Consider the following 18,958-nt stretch of genomic DNA (forward strand, 5'->3'; position numbering starts at 1 on the left):
TATGGCAAGCATACGAGTACCCATTCCCGGCCTTGGCCACGTTGGACATTCGGGCGAGCATCTGGGTCCCAGTCCCGACCTCGACCCCTAAGGCCCCCTAGTTCGTCGACTCTTGGAGATTCTGGGTTTGAAAATGATGCAGTTCTTCGGTTCCTGACATCGCAGATTCTTGATTTCCAGCCTTGATAGTTATAGCTATTTTATGTACTCGGTGGACTTATGGGGGTTCGTCCGAGTTTTTATTTAACTTGCAAACGAGTGTTCCTACTGGGCTTATAGGGGCCCAATTGGGTTTAATTAGCTATTGTTCTCATAGATAGTACTCTTTTCACTTAAGATGTTTATGTTGATTCCTATTTATGTTTATTCCTCTTTTTCATACTATTTTCACCTTTTCTGCTCAGTCGGCCTATGATGCCTACATGGTACATGTTGTCTTGGTACTCATATTACACTTTGCATCTACTTTCGTGATGCAGGACCGAGCACCAGCTATCGTCGTGGATAGATCGAGCCTGTTGTAGTCAGCTTCAGAGACTAGGATGAGCACTTGGCATTTTTGGATCATTTCTGTCTTCTTTAGTATGGATGACCCGTCTTTTGCCTTTTGAGACTAGCCAGTTGTTGTATATATAGTTTCGGTCCACTTTTGGGATTTGTACTCGTCTTTTAGTTTGTAGCAGCTCTGTACTTGTGACTTTCAGGTTCTGGGAGGGATCTTTAGTTGTTTATATCATGTTTTGATTTACTTTCGCTTATTCTTTCTACTTATCTTTAAAATTCGTCACTCTTGTTTAGTTTCTGCCCTCAAATTCATTACTTGAAGTTCTGGGTTGACGGGTTGGCTTACCTACTGGTGGGTTATAGTAGGTGCCATCATGACCTGAGGAATCGGGTCGTGACAATATTCTTGAGCCAAAAAAATAGGTTGATGGTATTTTTAGACCAAAAGGTGAAAGAAGGATATTTATGAGTCTTTTCCCACAGATGAAGGGTGTTTATGAGCCTTAAACTAAAAATTCACAAAATGTACCAAAATGTTATTTAATCTTGTAACGAGAAAATAGGCAAATGACCCTCCAACTTATTGTCGGATTTTCAACTAAACACTTATACTTTACGGGGGTCCTATTACTCCTCTGGACTACTTTAAAATGGAATAAATAACCCCTTAAGTGCTGAGTTGGCATAGAGAGTGTATTTTACTCTCTTTAAGAGAGTAAGTTGTGTAATTTATTTAATTTTATTCATGTTTTCTCTTTTCCTTTTCCTTTTGCTTTCTCTTTATCACTTGTTATTTATCTATACAACTATACCTTCTTCACTATTTTCATTGTTGAAGCTTCATCAATGGATGTTTGGTATAAAAATTATCAATAATTAATGAATTTTATGAACAAATAATTTTTTAATAGTCTTGTTTAGAATACATCTAACAAATTAAATTTATTTTTAAAAATTATATCCATTAATTGATTTATTTTCTTAAGTTATGGACTCAAAAGTAACAAAATCAAAAAGAAGTAATTGTGTTTCGAACTTATTAGAAGGAATTGAAACAAAATAATTTCTTCTACATTTTTTATAGATGGATCCTTCATTTTTCCCCTAAAATCCATGAAAAATCAAAATCAAAAACTCAAATTATAAATTATTCAAGAACATTTTAGAGAGAGAGAATGGAGAAGGAATTCTATACAACTATACCTTCTTCACTATTTTCATTGTTGAAGCTTCATCAATGGATGTTTGGTATAAAAATTATCAATAATTAATGAATTTTATGAACAAATAATTTTTTAATAGTCTTGTTTAGAATACATCTAACAAATTAAATTTATTTTTAAAAATTATATCCATTAATTGATTTATTTTCTTAAGTTATGGACTCAAAAGTAACAAAATCAAAAAGAAGTAATTGTGTTTCGAACTTATTAGAAGGAATTGAAACAAAATAATTTCTTCTACATTTTTTATAGATGGATCCTTCATTTTTCCCCTAAAATCCATGAAAAATCAAAATCAAAAACTCAAATTATAAATTATTCAAGAACATTTTAGAGAGAGAGAATGGAGAAGGGAGAGGGGTTTCTCAAATTGACGTTACAAATTGGTCTTCTCATCCGCAACGATTTTGAACCGTCGATGAAATCACCGGAGGATGAATCTGGTCTTGAATTTCCATGACCCATTTAATGTGTATCTACAATTTTTTAAAAAGAAAATCGAACGAAATATATAAAAAATATGAAAAGATTGTTGAATTTGTTAAATGAAAAATTTGTTTGGGAACACTGTTCTTATAAATTATTAGAGACATAAAAAAAATTGAGGTAAAAATTGGTGTTTATTATGATTAGGGTTGAGGAAATGATTTTGGAAGAAAGGAGGAGGGAGGAGAAAAACATTAAAAAGTATTAATTGGTGAAATACACATGTCCATCACAAGTCAAATGACTGACAATGACATTTTAGGGTGTAATTAATTTCACTTTAAAATAATCTAGGAGGTAATAAGACTCCCGCGGAATATAAATATGCAGTTAAAAATCTATCAATAGATTGGGGGATCATTTGGCTATTTTCTCATCTTCTAACCTTAAACATGTCATGTAAAAATTAAAATTATAGAGTTGCCAAACTTTTTTTTTTTGAAAGGACCAAAAAAAAAAAGTAAAGGAACAAATTGAGATGCAAAGAGTAAAAATCATGATCTCTAAAAATGAAGCATGCAAGGCATTGAGAATGACTCCAAGAAATGTACACAAAAATTCAATTGAAATTCTTTTAACTATCATCATATACACTTCATACCTTTATTATCAATAAGCTAAACTACATTCACTAAAATGTGTCTCCAGTTCTACATAACTTCCATGATTACCTAATCTTTACCCCCTAAAGAATGAAAGCGTCAGAAAACAAAACCTTGTTGCTTGTGAATAATATTAACATCTGTCCCTGCCTTCATGAACAGGCTGACAGCATATGTATTGTCGCTGCAAACTGAACTGTACAGCCAATAATCTTCTGTCACGATTCGCATTCCATGTATACGAATCTGGAAACCATACCAACAGTTGCTAAACGTAGATATGAACAACACATTCATGCAATCGACTTTTCCCCTTCAAATGGAGATTCCTCTTGTATCATCCAACTCTCGGCCGAGCAAGGCCGGCCGAGTGACTGCCAACAAAATCTTGTCAGTCACAAAACATCAACCCCAGGACAACTCATAAAATTCATGTTTAACTTGAGAAGTGCAGGTTTTCTAATCATATGACAAAAACCTCAACTGGCTACAGGTAATACTGAGGTGTTGTACAAAGAAAATTACCGGTACAGTACATAATATAGTTTTCTGTATCATCAATTCGTCAACTTCCACTACTGTTTGTATGCAAGGTTTAAGTTAAACTTTGTATACTGAAGTGTTCTACCAAACTGTTTTGAAGGAACCTTCAGCACAAAGATTTGTCTATTAACTTTTTGTTTTTTTGGTCAAAATATGAACTAATAAATGCACATGTGCAGTGTTTAGATTATCCATACATAACTTTAATGACGTTGCATATCCTTGATGCTTCAGCTAATTTCATTTTATATGACGGTGTTCGACTGGGGCATGAATTTAAGAAAGTTGGAACATACCAGAAGTACACATAGGATTTCCGGTCTTAAAACATAGTCATAACATTCCTATCCCTATAAGAGCATGTTAGCAAGGAAAATATGGAAATTGAAAATGCATAAAATTCGAAGTTAGTGAAAAACTATTATTTTTCAAGAGTGGTAATGATAGATTTGTTATAAAAGTTAAATCGATTTAAGTTAAATTACTTGTGCATTAAACACATATTCAACTATTTATAATTTTAATTTGCAGCTTGATTATGAAACTCAATTGAAAAGTTAAAGAAGTTTAATCTACAGTTACTTTCCAAAAAAATAATCTGCAATTCAAATGCTTATCATTTAAAAGAAACGGGATTCCAGGTCTACACATTGTTCTGCTACTACATAAAATAAACAGGGGGAAAACCAACCGCCAATGGGAAAAAAAATCGGAAGAGCCAAAAGAAATCCCTTTTCTATAGGCTCCCTTGTGATTTTATTGGCTGAACCTACTTGTAGAAAACCACATGTTTGCTACTGAACAGATGGAATGGCCCAGGGCATTTGAAAGATGAATATATTCTCCAATACCATCCCACATATTTTACAAGGATTACACGTGGATTTTGGATTATTTTTTTTGGTCTTAGGCTCAGTAGGAGCAGACCGAAAATTTCAACCTTATCCTAAGTTCTTAAAGATTATTAGTACCTGAAAACACGCTCAAACTCATTCCTTGTCTGGAAGGACTTACAAGAGGTATAGAGCAATCTTCTGAGAATAAACAACAGTGTTTGGTATAACTTCCTTCACTATCTAGATTATCTTAACAACTTCAAAGATCTATATATTTTCCCCAATCATCTGATGCTTTCTGGAAGAACTGATCTTAATTGTGCAAAGTTCATTTCTTAAGGGTGGGCATTGAAGTATTGATTATTGCAGGAACGGGTGTGATAAAACTATATAAATCTTCAAGGGGGAACTATAGTCCCTCAAAATTCGTCTGTTTCGTCACCTCTGAAAATATGGACAGAACAATCTTATCAATTGAGATAATACCAGGGATAAAGTATACAAGAAACATAGTTACTCTAACCAAAATAAAAGGCTATTGTTGAGATTTAGCACATCATGGCCGTAACTAAAGGGAAAATGGATATCAATCTAAACTGAAAACAGGGAAGAGTAATAAACAAAGAAATAATGATCTTGCAGCAGATAAGGAGGCATAAAAAACAAGTTATTAAGAAGTCAACAAAACTCGAGCATTTCAAAGATCAATTTATTTATCAAATCACAAACAAAAGTTTGGCAGTGAGGTGATAATGTAACTCAGGAGAAGAGAATATATATGCATAGATCTGCTTTACCATATTCAATGAATAATCACTTTGTCTCTCCAGCTCACGCAACACCTCCACTGTCAACCCAAACCATTCATCAATCCAGGCGAAGCAATTACGATGACTTTCTAGGAAAAGTGACCCTTCCCCCTAAGAAAAGAAACAAGAGGAAAAATTAAAAAGAGGAAAAGGAGCGAAGTCATTTAATTTGCAATTGGTTCATGATGATGGGGATCATAAAAAATGGTTACTTCAACAGCTTCATAAGAAACTGTGAAAACAAAAAAGAACAGTTATTCACATAATGATTCAGTTAAACAATTAATTGTTGTCCTCTTTTACTCAATTGAGTGATCATTTGCACCGCTGTAATGGGGGACAAAAACTTGGGCATCTTCACTAAACAACCATCGAATGTAATAGATCATTCAAATCTGAAAATGAAACATTGCTACTAGATTTCAACACATTATTTAACCTTCCTCTGAGGAAGTTCCTCATCTACGACCAACAATACAAAGCTCAGAACTTGAGAGATCAAAGACATCAGTTTTGAAGAGGAAACCAGCTTTGGCAGCGTCAATATATAAAATTAGAGAAACCACTTGCTATTTGCAGGCATAGATTTCAAAGAACATAGGCTTTCCTCCTTTTGAGGGTGTAGCAAATAATTTAATGTCATGAAAAAACTTTACATGTCACTAACTCATTAGATCAGTCCATATTGGTGAAATGTGTCCCAAAAATTATGAACATTATAGTGTTGAAGTTCTTAAAAAGTATAATGCTCTGGATTCATTTCAAGCAGACGATATAGAGCTACATTTCCTCAACTCAATTATTTAATGAAGTATCCAAATTTATACCGCCATCAAAGCCTGTTCCAATCTGCTCCCAAACCCCCAGTATGGAGCATCTACAGTCACCAGTTTGTATGCTGTCATAACGGGACTACAATGGTCCTGCCAATATCAAGAAACACTAGAGTTAATAGTTCACCTCATATCGCAGAAATGCATTCGGCCATGGTGATATTTTTTTTTTTGGCAACTGAAGCAAAAAGTAGGCCCATTTTAAAACACAACATATGAAAGGCATAAAAGTTTATTAGATTAGACAGTAGGCAGAGTCCTCAGAATACAGATTATACAGTAGTAGCAGCTTCATGATAAGGCACTAAATCTTGTCAACACTGCCTCAAAGGGAAGGCAATTAGCAGACAAGTTTTAGAATGTGCTAATAATATATTTGCTCCTATTGGTAGCACATTTGATGCACTTATGGAGAAGAAACTAATTCCAGTAGCAACCTCGAGGAATATGAACAGCTAGTTCAGGGCTAAATTCCAAGAATTTAGCTTAAGAGAAAGAAGAGAACAATCTTTATTATCAAACAATGAATGAATTCCAATGATCTGATACAATTCCCTTATAATCTGGCTATAGAATGCTAAAAACTGTTAAAACCCCATGCTCCAGTAATAACAGAATTTAACCACCTAACAGTGCTAACGGCTTCTAACTAACTTCTGGACTTGCTTAACAGAATTTGCCACATCAGTTCCTTTAGCTAACTTGTATCAATATTATTAAGCAAAAGATGACATTCATGCTCTACTATATCACCGAATTTTAATCCGAATGAATAAAATAGAGAAGAACGGAAATGAAGCATAACATTATTTCCCTCCCAAAAGAAGAGGAAGCATAACTGCATGCTACCCCAACATTAAAGGTGTACTTAGTTATGTTTTACTCCAGTTCGGTGAGGGCATTGCTTATCTATGTAATCCTACTTACCTTTAGGGGACACTTGGGTTGTGGAAACAAGGAAGGAAAGCAATTTTGCGGCTATTGTTAGTAAAGGTTAGGACTAGAGGGCCAATTTTGACCGAAATAAACAACCATTTAAATCAATTCACCAAAATAATACATTTTTATGAAATTCTACAAAACTAGAATAAATGTATTTGGCAGTAATGATTTAGGTATTATTTTATTCATAATCTAGGCCAACATCTAAAGGAACGATGTCGTTTCCATTACCTTTATCCTTTCTGATCTAAAACCCTTAGTTAATGCAATCTTCCAATTAGATTCAAAATGCTCCCAACTCACACAATTTTGTTCCCAGTTCTAGCCGCTAGTTTTGCCGGTGCCAAAACGAGATTCACGACTTTACTGCCACAGGTCTTTCAAAAAGCTTGAAACAATGAAGTATTTTTCTGTTCAGGTATGTTTTTTCTTTTTAAATTAATAGAAGGAATGCTTGGATAAGGTTTCAATATTCCCACGAGGTTAAGGAATCGTGGTTTTGATGGCTTCCTACATGAGATAATTTCTTTTTTCACTATTTGTACAAGGTTAAGGAGGTCCATGTTTAAGTTATTATAGCCTTGGGTGGGGCAAATTTTTACATCACTACAATATTTAATGTCAATTTTTCTTTGAAGTAGTTATTTCCTAGTCTAGAAGAAAAAAATTGTCAGACTAAATAGAGAAAAACTTGTATTTAACAAATAGCCAATATGTGTTTGATGAATAGTTAGCATAGCGTGGTAGCACTAATTTAAAAGATTCAAAGAATTTTTTATCATGCTTACCTTTGCGTGCTTGCTCCTTTGGTTTGTATATTATGTTATAGAATTTATTCTATTTAATAATTTTGTTTTGATTTGCTTGAAATCTTCTCGGGCTAACATTTAAGTTTATGTATTTTTCATTTCATAGATACTTCAATGGCTGGTAATAATGCATACTAGTTGGATCCCAAACCACTTGAACCGTTTGTATTAACTAAACAACTCACTCATAGGCCACGAGATATATGTGATGGAGGTGTTAATATAATTCTAAATATGAGGTGTGATGGAAAATTTTGGGACCTCGTAAGAAACATCTCTAGCCAAAAGTCTTAAAAGTGATTAAATTATTCGAATTGTACGGTGTTTATAGATCTCATCGGCCTATTGTTGATCGTAGTTTGATCACTTCATTAGTCTAGAGATGTCGTTCTGAGACTAATACATTTCACTTTAAGGCGGGTGAGGCAACGATCACTTTGCAGGATGTAGAGGTGTTGTGATGATCTAGTACTTGGTAATGTGCCGACGAAGACCATAGGGGATTGGCGAAACATCTGTCAAAGATTATTAGGTTTTATTTCACGTCCTCAAGACTTCTACCATAGTAGCCTCAAAGTCTCTGCATTTAATGTGCACATGATAGGTCAACCACAGTTGCCTGACATGGCAACACAAGATATGGTCGATCAAAAGGCTAGATGTTACATGTTTTGGATAATTGTTGGTAGATACATCTGTCAGCAGGCGGGCGGCGTGCTTATCTTATCGCCTTTTATCCATCCCATACTGCTTTTGAACCGCCTACTTCTATTCGCCAAGCCCACCCCGCGGGAGGAAGAAACCTAAGAGAAGACGCTCGTCTCTTAGGTCCTTTTTTTCGGTGCAACACAGGAAAGCGCCCTCTTTTTGTCATCCCTGCAGCTTTCCAGATTTTGTATTGAACGCATGGCGTAGCTAATCCCTTTAGAGGAGTCGCCCGGTCATCCCTTGCAATGAAATTGGGAAATTAAATAGTGCCAAATTCCAAAATAAAAGGAAAGGGATGCTTGTACGCACATTAGATTTGCTATGAGATGGTTGGATTTTATTCATAACTACATAAATTATTTATTAATATTTCTTCTAGTTTATAATTACCTAATTATGTTAGATTTAGGCATGGGAGAGAGTTACTGTCCTCAGACCTAGGTAATAGCATAAAAGAACACCAGAAATATTTTTCCAGTTGGTTTACCTAGGGTCCACATGCTACTAGATGATTTGCGCATATTAGTTGGATCAATACTACTAAGCATGTGTTGAAAGTTTTTAGGGATGCACTTGATTCCTTTACAGAGGATCGGGTACGATGTTATATAAGTTTTGTGTTGATTTTCATATATATTGTAGTTGAGACACATTTGTTTTTTCTTTTCATGCAGTTTATTTGGAAACCATAGTATGATGTTATATCAGTTATGTGTTGATTTTCATATATATTGTAGTTTAGACACATTTGTTTTTTCTTTTCATGCAATTTATTTGGAAACCATATTCTGATGACTTAATTGAGAGTTGTCTCGACTATTGTCTCATTGGACGAGACATAGCGTGCTAGAGCTCCAATTATTTGTTGGGATCTCACCGAGGTTCACTTGTCTGAATGAGTTATGAGGCAATTTGGATTGAACTAAATGATACCAACACCATTTCCATTTGATTACACACATTTACACCATGATCGTCGGGGAAGACCAAATACAAATTGGGAGTTGGAGCATGCACAATGGTTGCCTTTTTGGAACCGACTTCAAAATATTTGTGATGGCACCCATCAGTAGTGAACCACTTCGGCACGATGACCCCTACCTTATTTGGTTTAGACGTATTACTCGCTTTCTTAACCATATCTTTACATAACATTTCAGTAATAAAATGTTATTTAAAGAGATGATTATTACTATTCAATTGATCCAAAAGAAGTATGAACCACTTACCATTGTTTCATATGCCGTTGAATTTGACACATAACCTGGTTGTCATTGAGAACGCAGAGTAGATTACCAATAACAAGACGAGTTATGCGTCTGAACCAAATAAGGTAGGGATCATTGTACCGAAGTGGTTCACGATTGACTGATGCATCAAAAATATTTTGAAGTCGTTAGTTCCAAAACGGCAACCTTTGTGCATGCTCCAACTCCCAATTTGTATTTGATCTTCCCCGACGATCATGGTGAAAATGTGTGGAATCAAATGAAAATGGAGTTGGTATCATCTATTTCAACCCAAATTGCCTCATAACTCTATCAAACAAATGAACCTCGACAACATCCCAACAAAAAATTGAAGCTCTAACACACCATATGTCTAGTCCAATGAGACAGTAGTCGGGATGACACTCAATTAAGTCATTAGAATATGGTTCCCAAATCAACTACATGAAAAGAAAAAGCGAATAAGTCTCAACTAGAATATACATGAAAATCAAAACAAAATTGATATAATATTGTACTTGGTCTTCCGTCATAGAATCAAGTGCATCCCTAAACACTTTCAACACATGCTTAGTAGTGTTTGTCCAACTAAAATGTGCAAACGATCTAGTACCATGTGAACCCCTAGGTAAACCAACAGAAAAAATATTGTTCGTGTCCCTTTGTGCTATTACCTAGGGTCTAAGGACAGTAACTCTCTCCCATGCCCAAATCTAAACAAAATTAGGCAATTATAAACTAGAAGAAATATTAGTAAATAATTTATGTATTTATTAAGTATACCTGAAATAGTAGTAGAAATCCAACTATCTCATTTTGGGTACTTTGTGAGACCTTGCAAAGAAAGCAATACAAGCACGCTAAAATCACACTACCCCAACTATAAGACAGAATTGCATTGACGTCCTCAAGCATAAGAAAATACATGAGTTTTAAATAAATGCTATATATATTTGTCATCATCATACCAACAATCATCCAAAACATGTAATATCTATCCTTTTGATTGACCATATCTTGTGTTGCCATGTTTGGCAACTATGGTTTCCCTAGCATGTGTACATTAAATGCAGAGACCTTGAGCCTACTAAGGTAGAAGTCTTGAGGATGTGAAATAAAATCTAATAATCTTTGACAGATGTTTTGTCAATCCCCTATGGTCCTCGTCGGCTCATTACCAAGTATTGGATCACCATTCATAGGTAAGTTATACAACACCTCTACATCAAGGAAGGTGATCGTTGTCTCACCTGTCCTAAAGTGAAATGTATGAGTCTTAGAATGCCATCTCTTGACTAATGAAGTAATCAAACTACGATTAACAATAGGCTGATGAGATCTATAAACAACATACAATTTGAATAATCTAATCACTTCAAAGACTCAGGACTGGATGGGATGTTTTTTATGAGGTCCCAAAACTTTTCATTACACCTCATATTTAGAATTATATTAACACCTCCATCCCATATATCTCGTGATCTAAGGGTGTGTTGTTCAATTAATATAGAGGTTCAAGACTTCAAGTGGATAGTGATCCAAGTAGTAAGCATTATTACTAGCCACAAAAGTACCAATGAAATGAAAATCACATATGAAAGTAGACTTAAATGTTAACTTGATGTTAGTGCGAGAAGATTACAAGCAAATCAAAACAAAATTATCAAATAGAAAAAATTGTATGACATAATATACATACCAAAGGAGCAAGCACGCAAAGATAAACAAGATCAAACATCCTCTAAATCTTTTAAATTAGTGCTACCACGCCACACTAACTATTCATCAAACACATGTCGGCTATTTGCTAAAATCAAAATCGAAAAAACAAAAGTAGGCAGAAAAGAGAGTTTAAGAGTGTAGCTAAAATAATATAGTCATCAAAGAAGAAAAGGGCCAAAATGTAGAGATAGATGTTACAATTTTGACAATGTCAAGGTTTATAAGGATAGAAATATAGCTAATCTTAAGTACAAATAGAGGAGAAAAATTATTAAAGACTGACAACCAATGTAAAACCAATTGAACAATGGAGTACATTATTAGAAAATCATAGCATACATGTTAATTCAAATAATGATTTGTGCTTATGCCACACTTGTATCTCCACTTTTTTCTAACTATGTAGTGGGCAATAGGAGCATGTCTAATCCTTCATTTGGTTTTCTTTTGTGTAGTTAACTGTTTCGAATCTTTTTCATCTTTTGTTCCTCTTCTTTTTTTGAGCAATTACAATATCAATAGAAAAAGAAGAAAAATTGACATTAACGGTTGATTCCACTTTTTGATGTCAATTTTTCTTTTTCTTTTTCTTTTCTTCTTCTTCCTAACTTTCAGTGTGTTCAAGGGAAAAGGACTCATCAAATTTGTTTTTTTAAAAAATAGAGTTGATGTAAAAACACAAGTAAAATCAATACTTAGATTTTAATGCCTAACATAAACTACAAGTTGTTATACACAACACTCTTATACAACTCAATAGTGTAGCCTACTGGAAAGTTATAATAGGAATCATGCATCAACAAGTCACAATATGCAAGGATTATGGTATTAAAGAAAATAAATCACGTCTTTCATAGATGATAGTAATGTATAAGGCTTAACTCAATCAACAATGTGTAATGTGAGCTCACTTGCTCCAATTAAACATTTAAGCAAACACATTATGGCATGACTTTGTAAGAAAAATACTTTAGTAAGAACAAATTTAACTCACCTCAAGATTCTTCCAGTTTTTCTAGCAATAACTTGTATGCTTGCGAACAATAATCAACGTGCAACTCAATCTATATATTAGTTAGGGTTGAATTTACATCAATACAAGCTCAAACAATAACCAAACATACTGAGGCAGTGGAGTATGTTAGTAGCGAAGACTGACAATCTATTTCTTCTAGACTAGGAAGTAACTACTTCAAACAAAAATGTTGTAGTGATGCAAAAATTTGCGCTACCCAAGGCTATACTAACTTAAAGCATTGACCTCCTTAACCTTGTATATAGTGAAAAAAGAAATTATCTTTTGCAGGAAGTCATTAAAACCACGATTCCTTAACCTTGTGGGAATGTTGAAACCTAATCCAAGCATTCATTCAACTATCTTGTAAAGAAAAAACATACCACAAGAACAGAAAAAATACTTCGTTGTTCCAAGCTTTTCAAAAGACCTATGGCAGTAAAATAGTAAAATTGTGAATCTTGTTTCAACGCCAGCAAAACTAACGGCGAGAATTGGAAATAAAGTTGAGTGAGTTGGAAGGGATGTGAATCTAGTTAGAAGATGGCATAAGTTAAAGGTTTTAGATCAGTAAGGGTAAAGGTAATGGAAACGACATCATTCCTTTAGGTGGGGATAAATAATAGATGTGGGCCTAGATTAAGTTTTACTACCACTAACGTATCTTTATTTAATGCTGTTAGCCTGCTATATTTTAGTTCGCTGAATTTTTTTGAATAAAATAATACCTAAATCGTTACTGCCAAATACGTTTATTCTATTTTTGTAAAATTTCAGAAAAACGTTTTATTTTGGTGAATTGATTTAAATAATGGATTGTCAATTAGGTCATAAGACACTATTGGATTGTCAACTTGTTGTTGTTCTAAATTTTGATACATGACTTTTTGATACATGACTATTCCCATTTTATAAACGAACCTTCATCCCTAAATTCAAATCCCCTTGCTCCTACAAAGAGAACACAACAAGCAAGTTACTTAACCTCGTCCCCAATCCACTCAGCTATAAAACTCGTTCAGATGCCACTTACAAACTAAAATGATGCTTGAGACACCAAGAGAAAGATGCTCGTCTAAGTTCATCTATAACTTCCGCAATCAGATTTTATAGAGTTTATAGTAATCATTCCTTCTATCATTTCCCCAAATTTCCTCTAATTGTCCCATACAGCCCTTACTCCTATTATTATTTTTTTTAAAAAAGATGGTTCTAGTCCAGCTTATTCACAACTCGATTATCTCATCACATACCTGCATCATCTTACCGATACAGGTACTAGATAACTTTGTCACCTAACATAAATAGATGCAAGGAGATCATCTTACTTTTCTATTTCTTTCGGCCTCTGCTGGGATCCAAACCCCCTAGTATGTTCTGGTCTACAGTCAAGCTTACATTGACAGCTAGGCTACACCTTCAGATGCTACAATGACCTCTTATTCTTACAATGAACAAAGTGAAAATAGCTTCACAATCAAAAATTTATTTAGGTCTGGCGGTAGTTTTCTACTATAAATTCATTGATTAATAAATATGTATGAAGTCGGAATTTTGGTTACTACTGACAGTAACTAAATGATCTGCATTTTTATTTACTTCAGGATTACAACCAGTTTCAGCTAATATCCATTTTGAATTCAAGTTGCTTCTATTACACTTCTCCTCAACAAAACCTTGATTTCAAAGAAACTGAGGGTGATGGCCTCCTAATGTTAGAAGCTTTTACCAAAGCACTTCTCCTTTTCCTTTGTGAGACACCAAATCTAAGTCAATTAAAGAAGTGAAGACCACTATAATCAGAGTTCTATATTTACTTTTTTCAAATGGGACCAATTATGGTCCTTAAGGTGGTATTCACATTTTCTGAACTATGTAAACTTGGATTCCCTAGCTTCAAAAATACACCTGACATAGTGGAATAGTAAATAGATAAACAAAAGTAAGAAATCTAACAGAGTTGGTTAGAATAGGAATTTCAAGGCATCCAATCCGTTTTCCAAGTCAATATAAGAACCTTTCAAAAGGAGCAGAGGGGACTATTATGCACTTCTGCTATTAAAAAAAAAGGAGATATACAGACCTGCCAGCCTTCCAAGAGTGGTCCACGACCGCATCTTGCTGATTGGAAATTAGATAAATCAACATTGTTTCTTCCAACTATGTAACTCCAATAATCAGTGGCAGCTGAAGCAATATCAATAACTTCCACCTGCCTAGCTGCCAGTTGGTCCTCGCTCAGGCCATGCACCTATTACATAATTATCTCAAGTCAATACCAAGATACCCACAGGAAAGATGGCATTGCAAGTAGTGAACTTATTCAAGCATAAAAGAATAGCAGGATGTCCAATTTTAAGGCTATTGGAACCATCGTTGTGACTCAATGATTAAGTACATTGAACTTACATTCTCAGAGTATCCGTTGTCAGCTTTGTGGACGGTGTCAATGCTCATAAAGAACTTAGAAAAATATGGTGACTGGAAAAAGAAATCAATCGAAGATTTAAATACTGCACATATCGGACTTCCACAACGCATAGGGAGTAAGGAACTGCGGATGTCACAAGTAATTACCTTAACAACTGCATCAAATGGTGATACATGTCCACAGAAACCACTAAATAGGTTAGTATGACGGCAGAAGGAAGACTTGGATACTAACCAAGAAAAGAACATAACTGCAAGTAAGAACATAAACCTGATCGACATCTAGGATATGCGTTCCAGGCTTCCTCTTGCATCACAAGGGCATCAGCTGGTGCAAATGTAGTCAACCAAGATGGTGCTTTGCTGCAATCATGAGGCGAATCAAGTCTCAAAACTATAAGCTTTTAAAATACAAAAAGGAAGGCTCTCTTTACAAGTTAAGTTCAACCATATTTGTCCAGGTTAAAAATCCCAAGCAGATATATGCTGCCTTAAGGACTTCTAAAGCTACTTTTCAACCTCATAATAGTTCAATTTTTATGATTTACACTCCCCCACCCCTCCCCAACCACCACTCACCCACCCAAACAATAATCAGTTAATCGGTTTCTTATGTCAGAGCAACCATATCCAAAGTACTTAACTTCTTTTATGTAAAATCCCTTAACTTAGAAATAATCACAAATTTGTGATTGATTTAAAATACCAATAAGATAATTACTTTTGATTAGTACCATCACTGCTCACTCAATTAATTCAAATTAGAATATCACTATAATCAAATAGAACTCATTAAACAAGTTTGAACTCAAATTACCTCTGCAAGTGGTAAACTTTTGATGTGTATTGGCCGTCTCCAAATTCATCATCACTAAATGGTTTGTTTTGTAAAACCTCCACTCCTTCATTACCTGTGGTACTTTGCTGTTGCATTTTCATGACCATGTACATCTGAGCTACCTGATACTGCAATGAAAAAAAATACTAAATTAATTATCCAAGAAACACTAAAATAAGTATTCAGTTTATTCTAAAAGTTGTGCAGTTTAGCCTACCTCTTCCAATGACAAGGGCATCACAATTCGACTTCAGAGAATCCCCAAGTGACAAAGAAGTCATTTGGTCAAGGAAAGACCAACAAAATGGAAAATTTCAAACAGCTAATTAAGAAACTTCCTCCACCATCTCAAATTTGTTTGGCATTCACTAAAGAGTTTATGGACAATAAGCTACAAATATAAAAAGCTCCTTCAGCCTGTCTAATGGGATTCACAAATGTAAATGTAAAGTTTAAATAGTTTGTAAATATTGAAGTGTACCAACCTTTTTGAATAGAAAAAGAAAAATAAAAGGCACTAAACAAATTAGGATGTACGGAGTACAAATTTAAGTCCAATGCGGGATAAGAGTGCATATAATAGACCTTGTGGTCCTGAACCATCTTCAAACCCGTGCACAGGGAGCTTAGTAGAAGAAAAATCTCTAAGAATTGACTAAAAAGCACTAAAATGAAGCTCATACTCATATGGGAAAAGGGTCAAAATTAACGCTGAACTTTGAAAAATAGTTTATTCCTTTCGATATATTTTAGGCCAATTATACTCTTATTATTATACTTTGGGCCAAATATGCCCTTGAGTATAACGTGGACAACTTATTTTTCCTTTTAAATGTGTTTTTTTATTTGTTTTTAAATCTGTTTTTTATTTGTTTTTAAATATGTTTTTAAAATTTATTTTTTAAAATATGTTAATTTTAAAAAAACAGATTTTTTTAAAAAAGATTTAAAAAAAGAAAGATTTTAAAAACAAATAAAAAAACATATTTAAAAAAATAAATTTTAAAAACAGATTTAAAATCTGTTTTTTAATCTTTTTTTTAAAAAATCTGTTTTTTATCTTTTTTATTTTAAAATCGTTTTTTTATCTTTTTTAAAAAAAATCTTTTTTTTAAATCTGTTTTGTATCCTTTTTAAAAAAAATCTGTTTTTTAAAATTAAAATATTTTAAAAAATAGATTTAAAAAAGTAAATTTTAAAAACAGATTTAAAAAAACATATTTAAAAATAAATAAAAAAACATATTTAAAAGAGAAAAAAAGTTGATCACTGAGAGCCGACACGTGACACTCTGTTATACTCAAGGGCATATTTGATCCAAAGTATAACAGTAAATATAATTGACCCTAAAATATAAAGAAGGGATGAATAAATTATTTTTTAAAATTCAGGAGTAATTTTGATCCTTTTCCGTACTCATATTCTACCAGCAGCATATGAAAAAAAAGTACTAATTCAAAATCAATATTAGCACGCATATGATCTAAGCAGGCATAATTTTAAACATGCAACCATAAAAAATTGCTAGAATTTCATAGTTAAAAGGATACAATTCCTTAATCTGAACCATTCTCTCAAGTCGAGGCTTGAAAAAAAAAATCTACTATTGACTCCAAGCAAAAGTGATTATAACGTTGCAAATTTCAGTGACCCAATAAGCCAAACAAGTCAGCTCGCACCAGAGAAAGTGATTAAAACTTGAATGAAACGTTGCAATTTCGATGACCCAATAAAGCAAAACAAGTCAGAAGGCAGTGGAGATGGCAGGGGAAGAGAAGAATGAACGAAGAGAGACGAGAAAGAAAGAAAAGGGTGGTGGTGTTGTAGCAGACGCGTAGTAGAACATTCAAGAAAAGGGAACTGCTGAGCAGACACGTTTGACGTGAGGTAAGAGGCGGTCCTTCTAAAACGACGTGTCCTCTTGTGCGTTGATAATCTTGCACTAAATTGGCCAAATGGACGTCCCTTGATCTTCCCAGGGAAACCTTTGTTTTGTTTTTGTTTTTTTTTTCGTTCTTTGTTTTTGTACATAATCCCTCACGTGCAAAGCATTTCTCTTTTTAAACTTTATTTCAATGATTTTTTTAATTATTATTTTGGTGTTGGTATTTGTATTAGAACTTGATTAATTTTTTAAAAAAATGCTCAAATATGTTATCAAATTTTTATAAAAAAATATTCATTTATGTCATTAGTTAAAAATTTGGTTCATCAATATCATTATTATTTAAAAAATGTTCATCCATGACATTATTTTTTAAATTCGATTTTGCGAAATTTTTTTTGTACGTGGCTAATTATAATTCCGCCGCGTCATTACTTGTTTTTTTTTAAAAAAAACAAAATTCTAAGATTATTTGTGGAATTAAAAAAATCCACATGTATCTCATATTTTATGGTTCATACCTTGGCAAGTAGGGCAAACTCTTTTCGGAGTGGGAGAAAGACACTGGACTCTATATTATAGCTCACATGATTTATGTCGATTAAGAATATCTCTCACTTATGTTATGACTACGATTCTTTTATAATTATTGCATTGAAAAAAATATTCCAAAAATATAATGAAAATCAATCCTAAAAAATCGAAAATATGCTTTGATTCATGTTTTTGTTGTTGTTTTTGACACTAGATTCTTGTTTCTTGGTGTTTTTTTAGTTCATGTTCAAAATTTCAAGTGATTTGGAGTTGTGAAAAAAACTTTATCATTAAAGGATATTAAAGTTTCAAAACTCTAAAAAAAATTCAAGTTGGTCTTGTTGAGTTAAATTGAATTCGAGCTCAAAAGATCTTGAGTTTTGGTATCTAGCTCAAAGAAATGTTATTTTTGAAATTTGAAGTGATTTCGTAAAAGATTAAAGAAGTTGAAAATTTGAAAGTTATGGTATTCTTCATGCGTACTTGAGGAAGAAAGAACAGAAAGAGTACTTTCAATCCTGCTTCCCTAAGAATGTTCTTCAACATCATCAACAATGGGAATAATGATGTTGATGCATCAACTGGACTGCCAATAAGTTAGAACCATTCAACTCCCTTTAGCAAATAAGTTAGAACCATTCTTTTTGTCATTTTTTGTATACTTATACTATCATTCACATCCTTATTTTCACCCGACTCAAAACTCTTCAATGAAGGTTCTATAGTATGCCTGCAATTAAGGAACTGCATAGTCAGATCCTCAAAATTTTGGTATGCATCAAGGAATATCTTAAGTTGTCGTGGTGCCACAACAACTAAAGATTATGAGGAGTTTCATTGAGTAAATGGCATCGAAGAACAAGTATCCTTGCGAGACCAGTATGATGATCAACATGAATATAAGAAATTCAAATGCACACGTCTCAATCATATTAGACTAACAACTATTTTTGTTAAAATAATTTCACAAAAAGAACATTTCAATAACGATCGAGTAATCAAAGATGCAA

The 18,958-nt window shown here is 33.5% G+C and overlaps 1 protein-coding gene across 2 annotated transcripts; it reads right to left on the reverse strand.

The window, feature by feature from the left end:
- Positions 1–2,746: 2,746 nt before the first annotated feature.
- On the reverse strand, positions 2,747–17,499 carry LOC129898556 (uncharacterized). 2 transcript variants are annotated; one of them, XM_055973137.1, is made up of 10 exons: positions 17,080–17,491; positions 15,747–15,777; positions 15,509–15,657; positions 14,963–15,054; positions 14,839–14,881; positions 14,671–14,742; positions 14,345–14,512; positions 5,831–5,926; positions 4,992–5,114; positions 2,747–3,189 (listed from the first exon to the last, which is right to left on the reverse strand). In XM_055973137.1, the coding sequence occupies exons 4-10, from the start codon at positions 14,971–14,973 to the stop codon at positions 3,109–3,111; spliced, it is 594 nt and encodes a 197-aa protein (XP_055829112.1). In that variant the 5' UTR covers positions 14,974–15,054; positions 15,509–15,657; positions 15,747–15,777; positions 17,080–17,491; the 3' UTR covers positions 2,747–3,108. The 2 variants fall into 2 exon arrangements, with proteins under 2 accessions (XP_055829112.1, XP_055829113.1); XM_055973138.1 differs by lacking the exon at positions 2,747–3,189 and adding an exon at positions 3,698–4,638 and having other exon boundaries at positions 17,080–17,499.
- Between the last annotated feature and the right edge of the window lie 1,459 nt (positions 17,500–18,958).

This window comes from Solanum dulcamara, chromosome 8 (genome assembly GCF_947179165.1).
Source record: "Solanum dulcamara chromosome 8, daSolDulc1.2, whole genome shotgun sequence".
Classification (NCBI taxonomy): domain Eukaryota; kingdom Viridiplantae; phylum Streptophyta; class Magnoliopsida; order Solanales; family Solanaceae; genus Solanum; species Solanum dulcamara.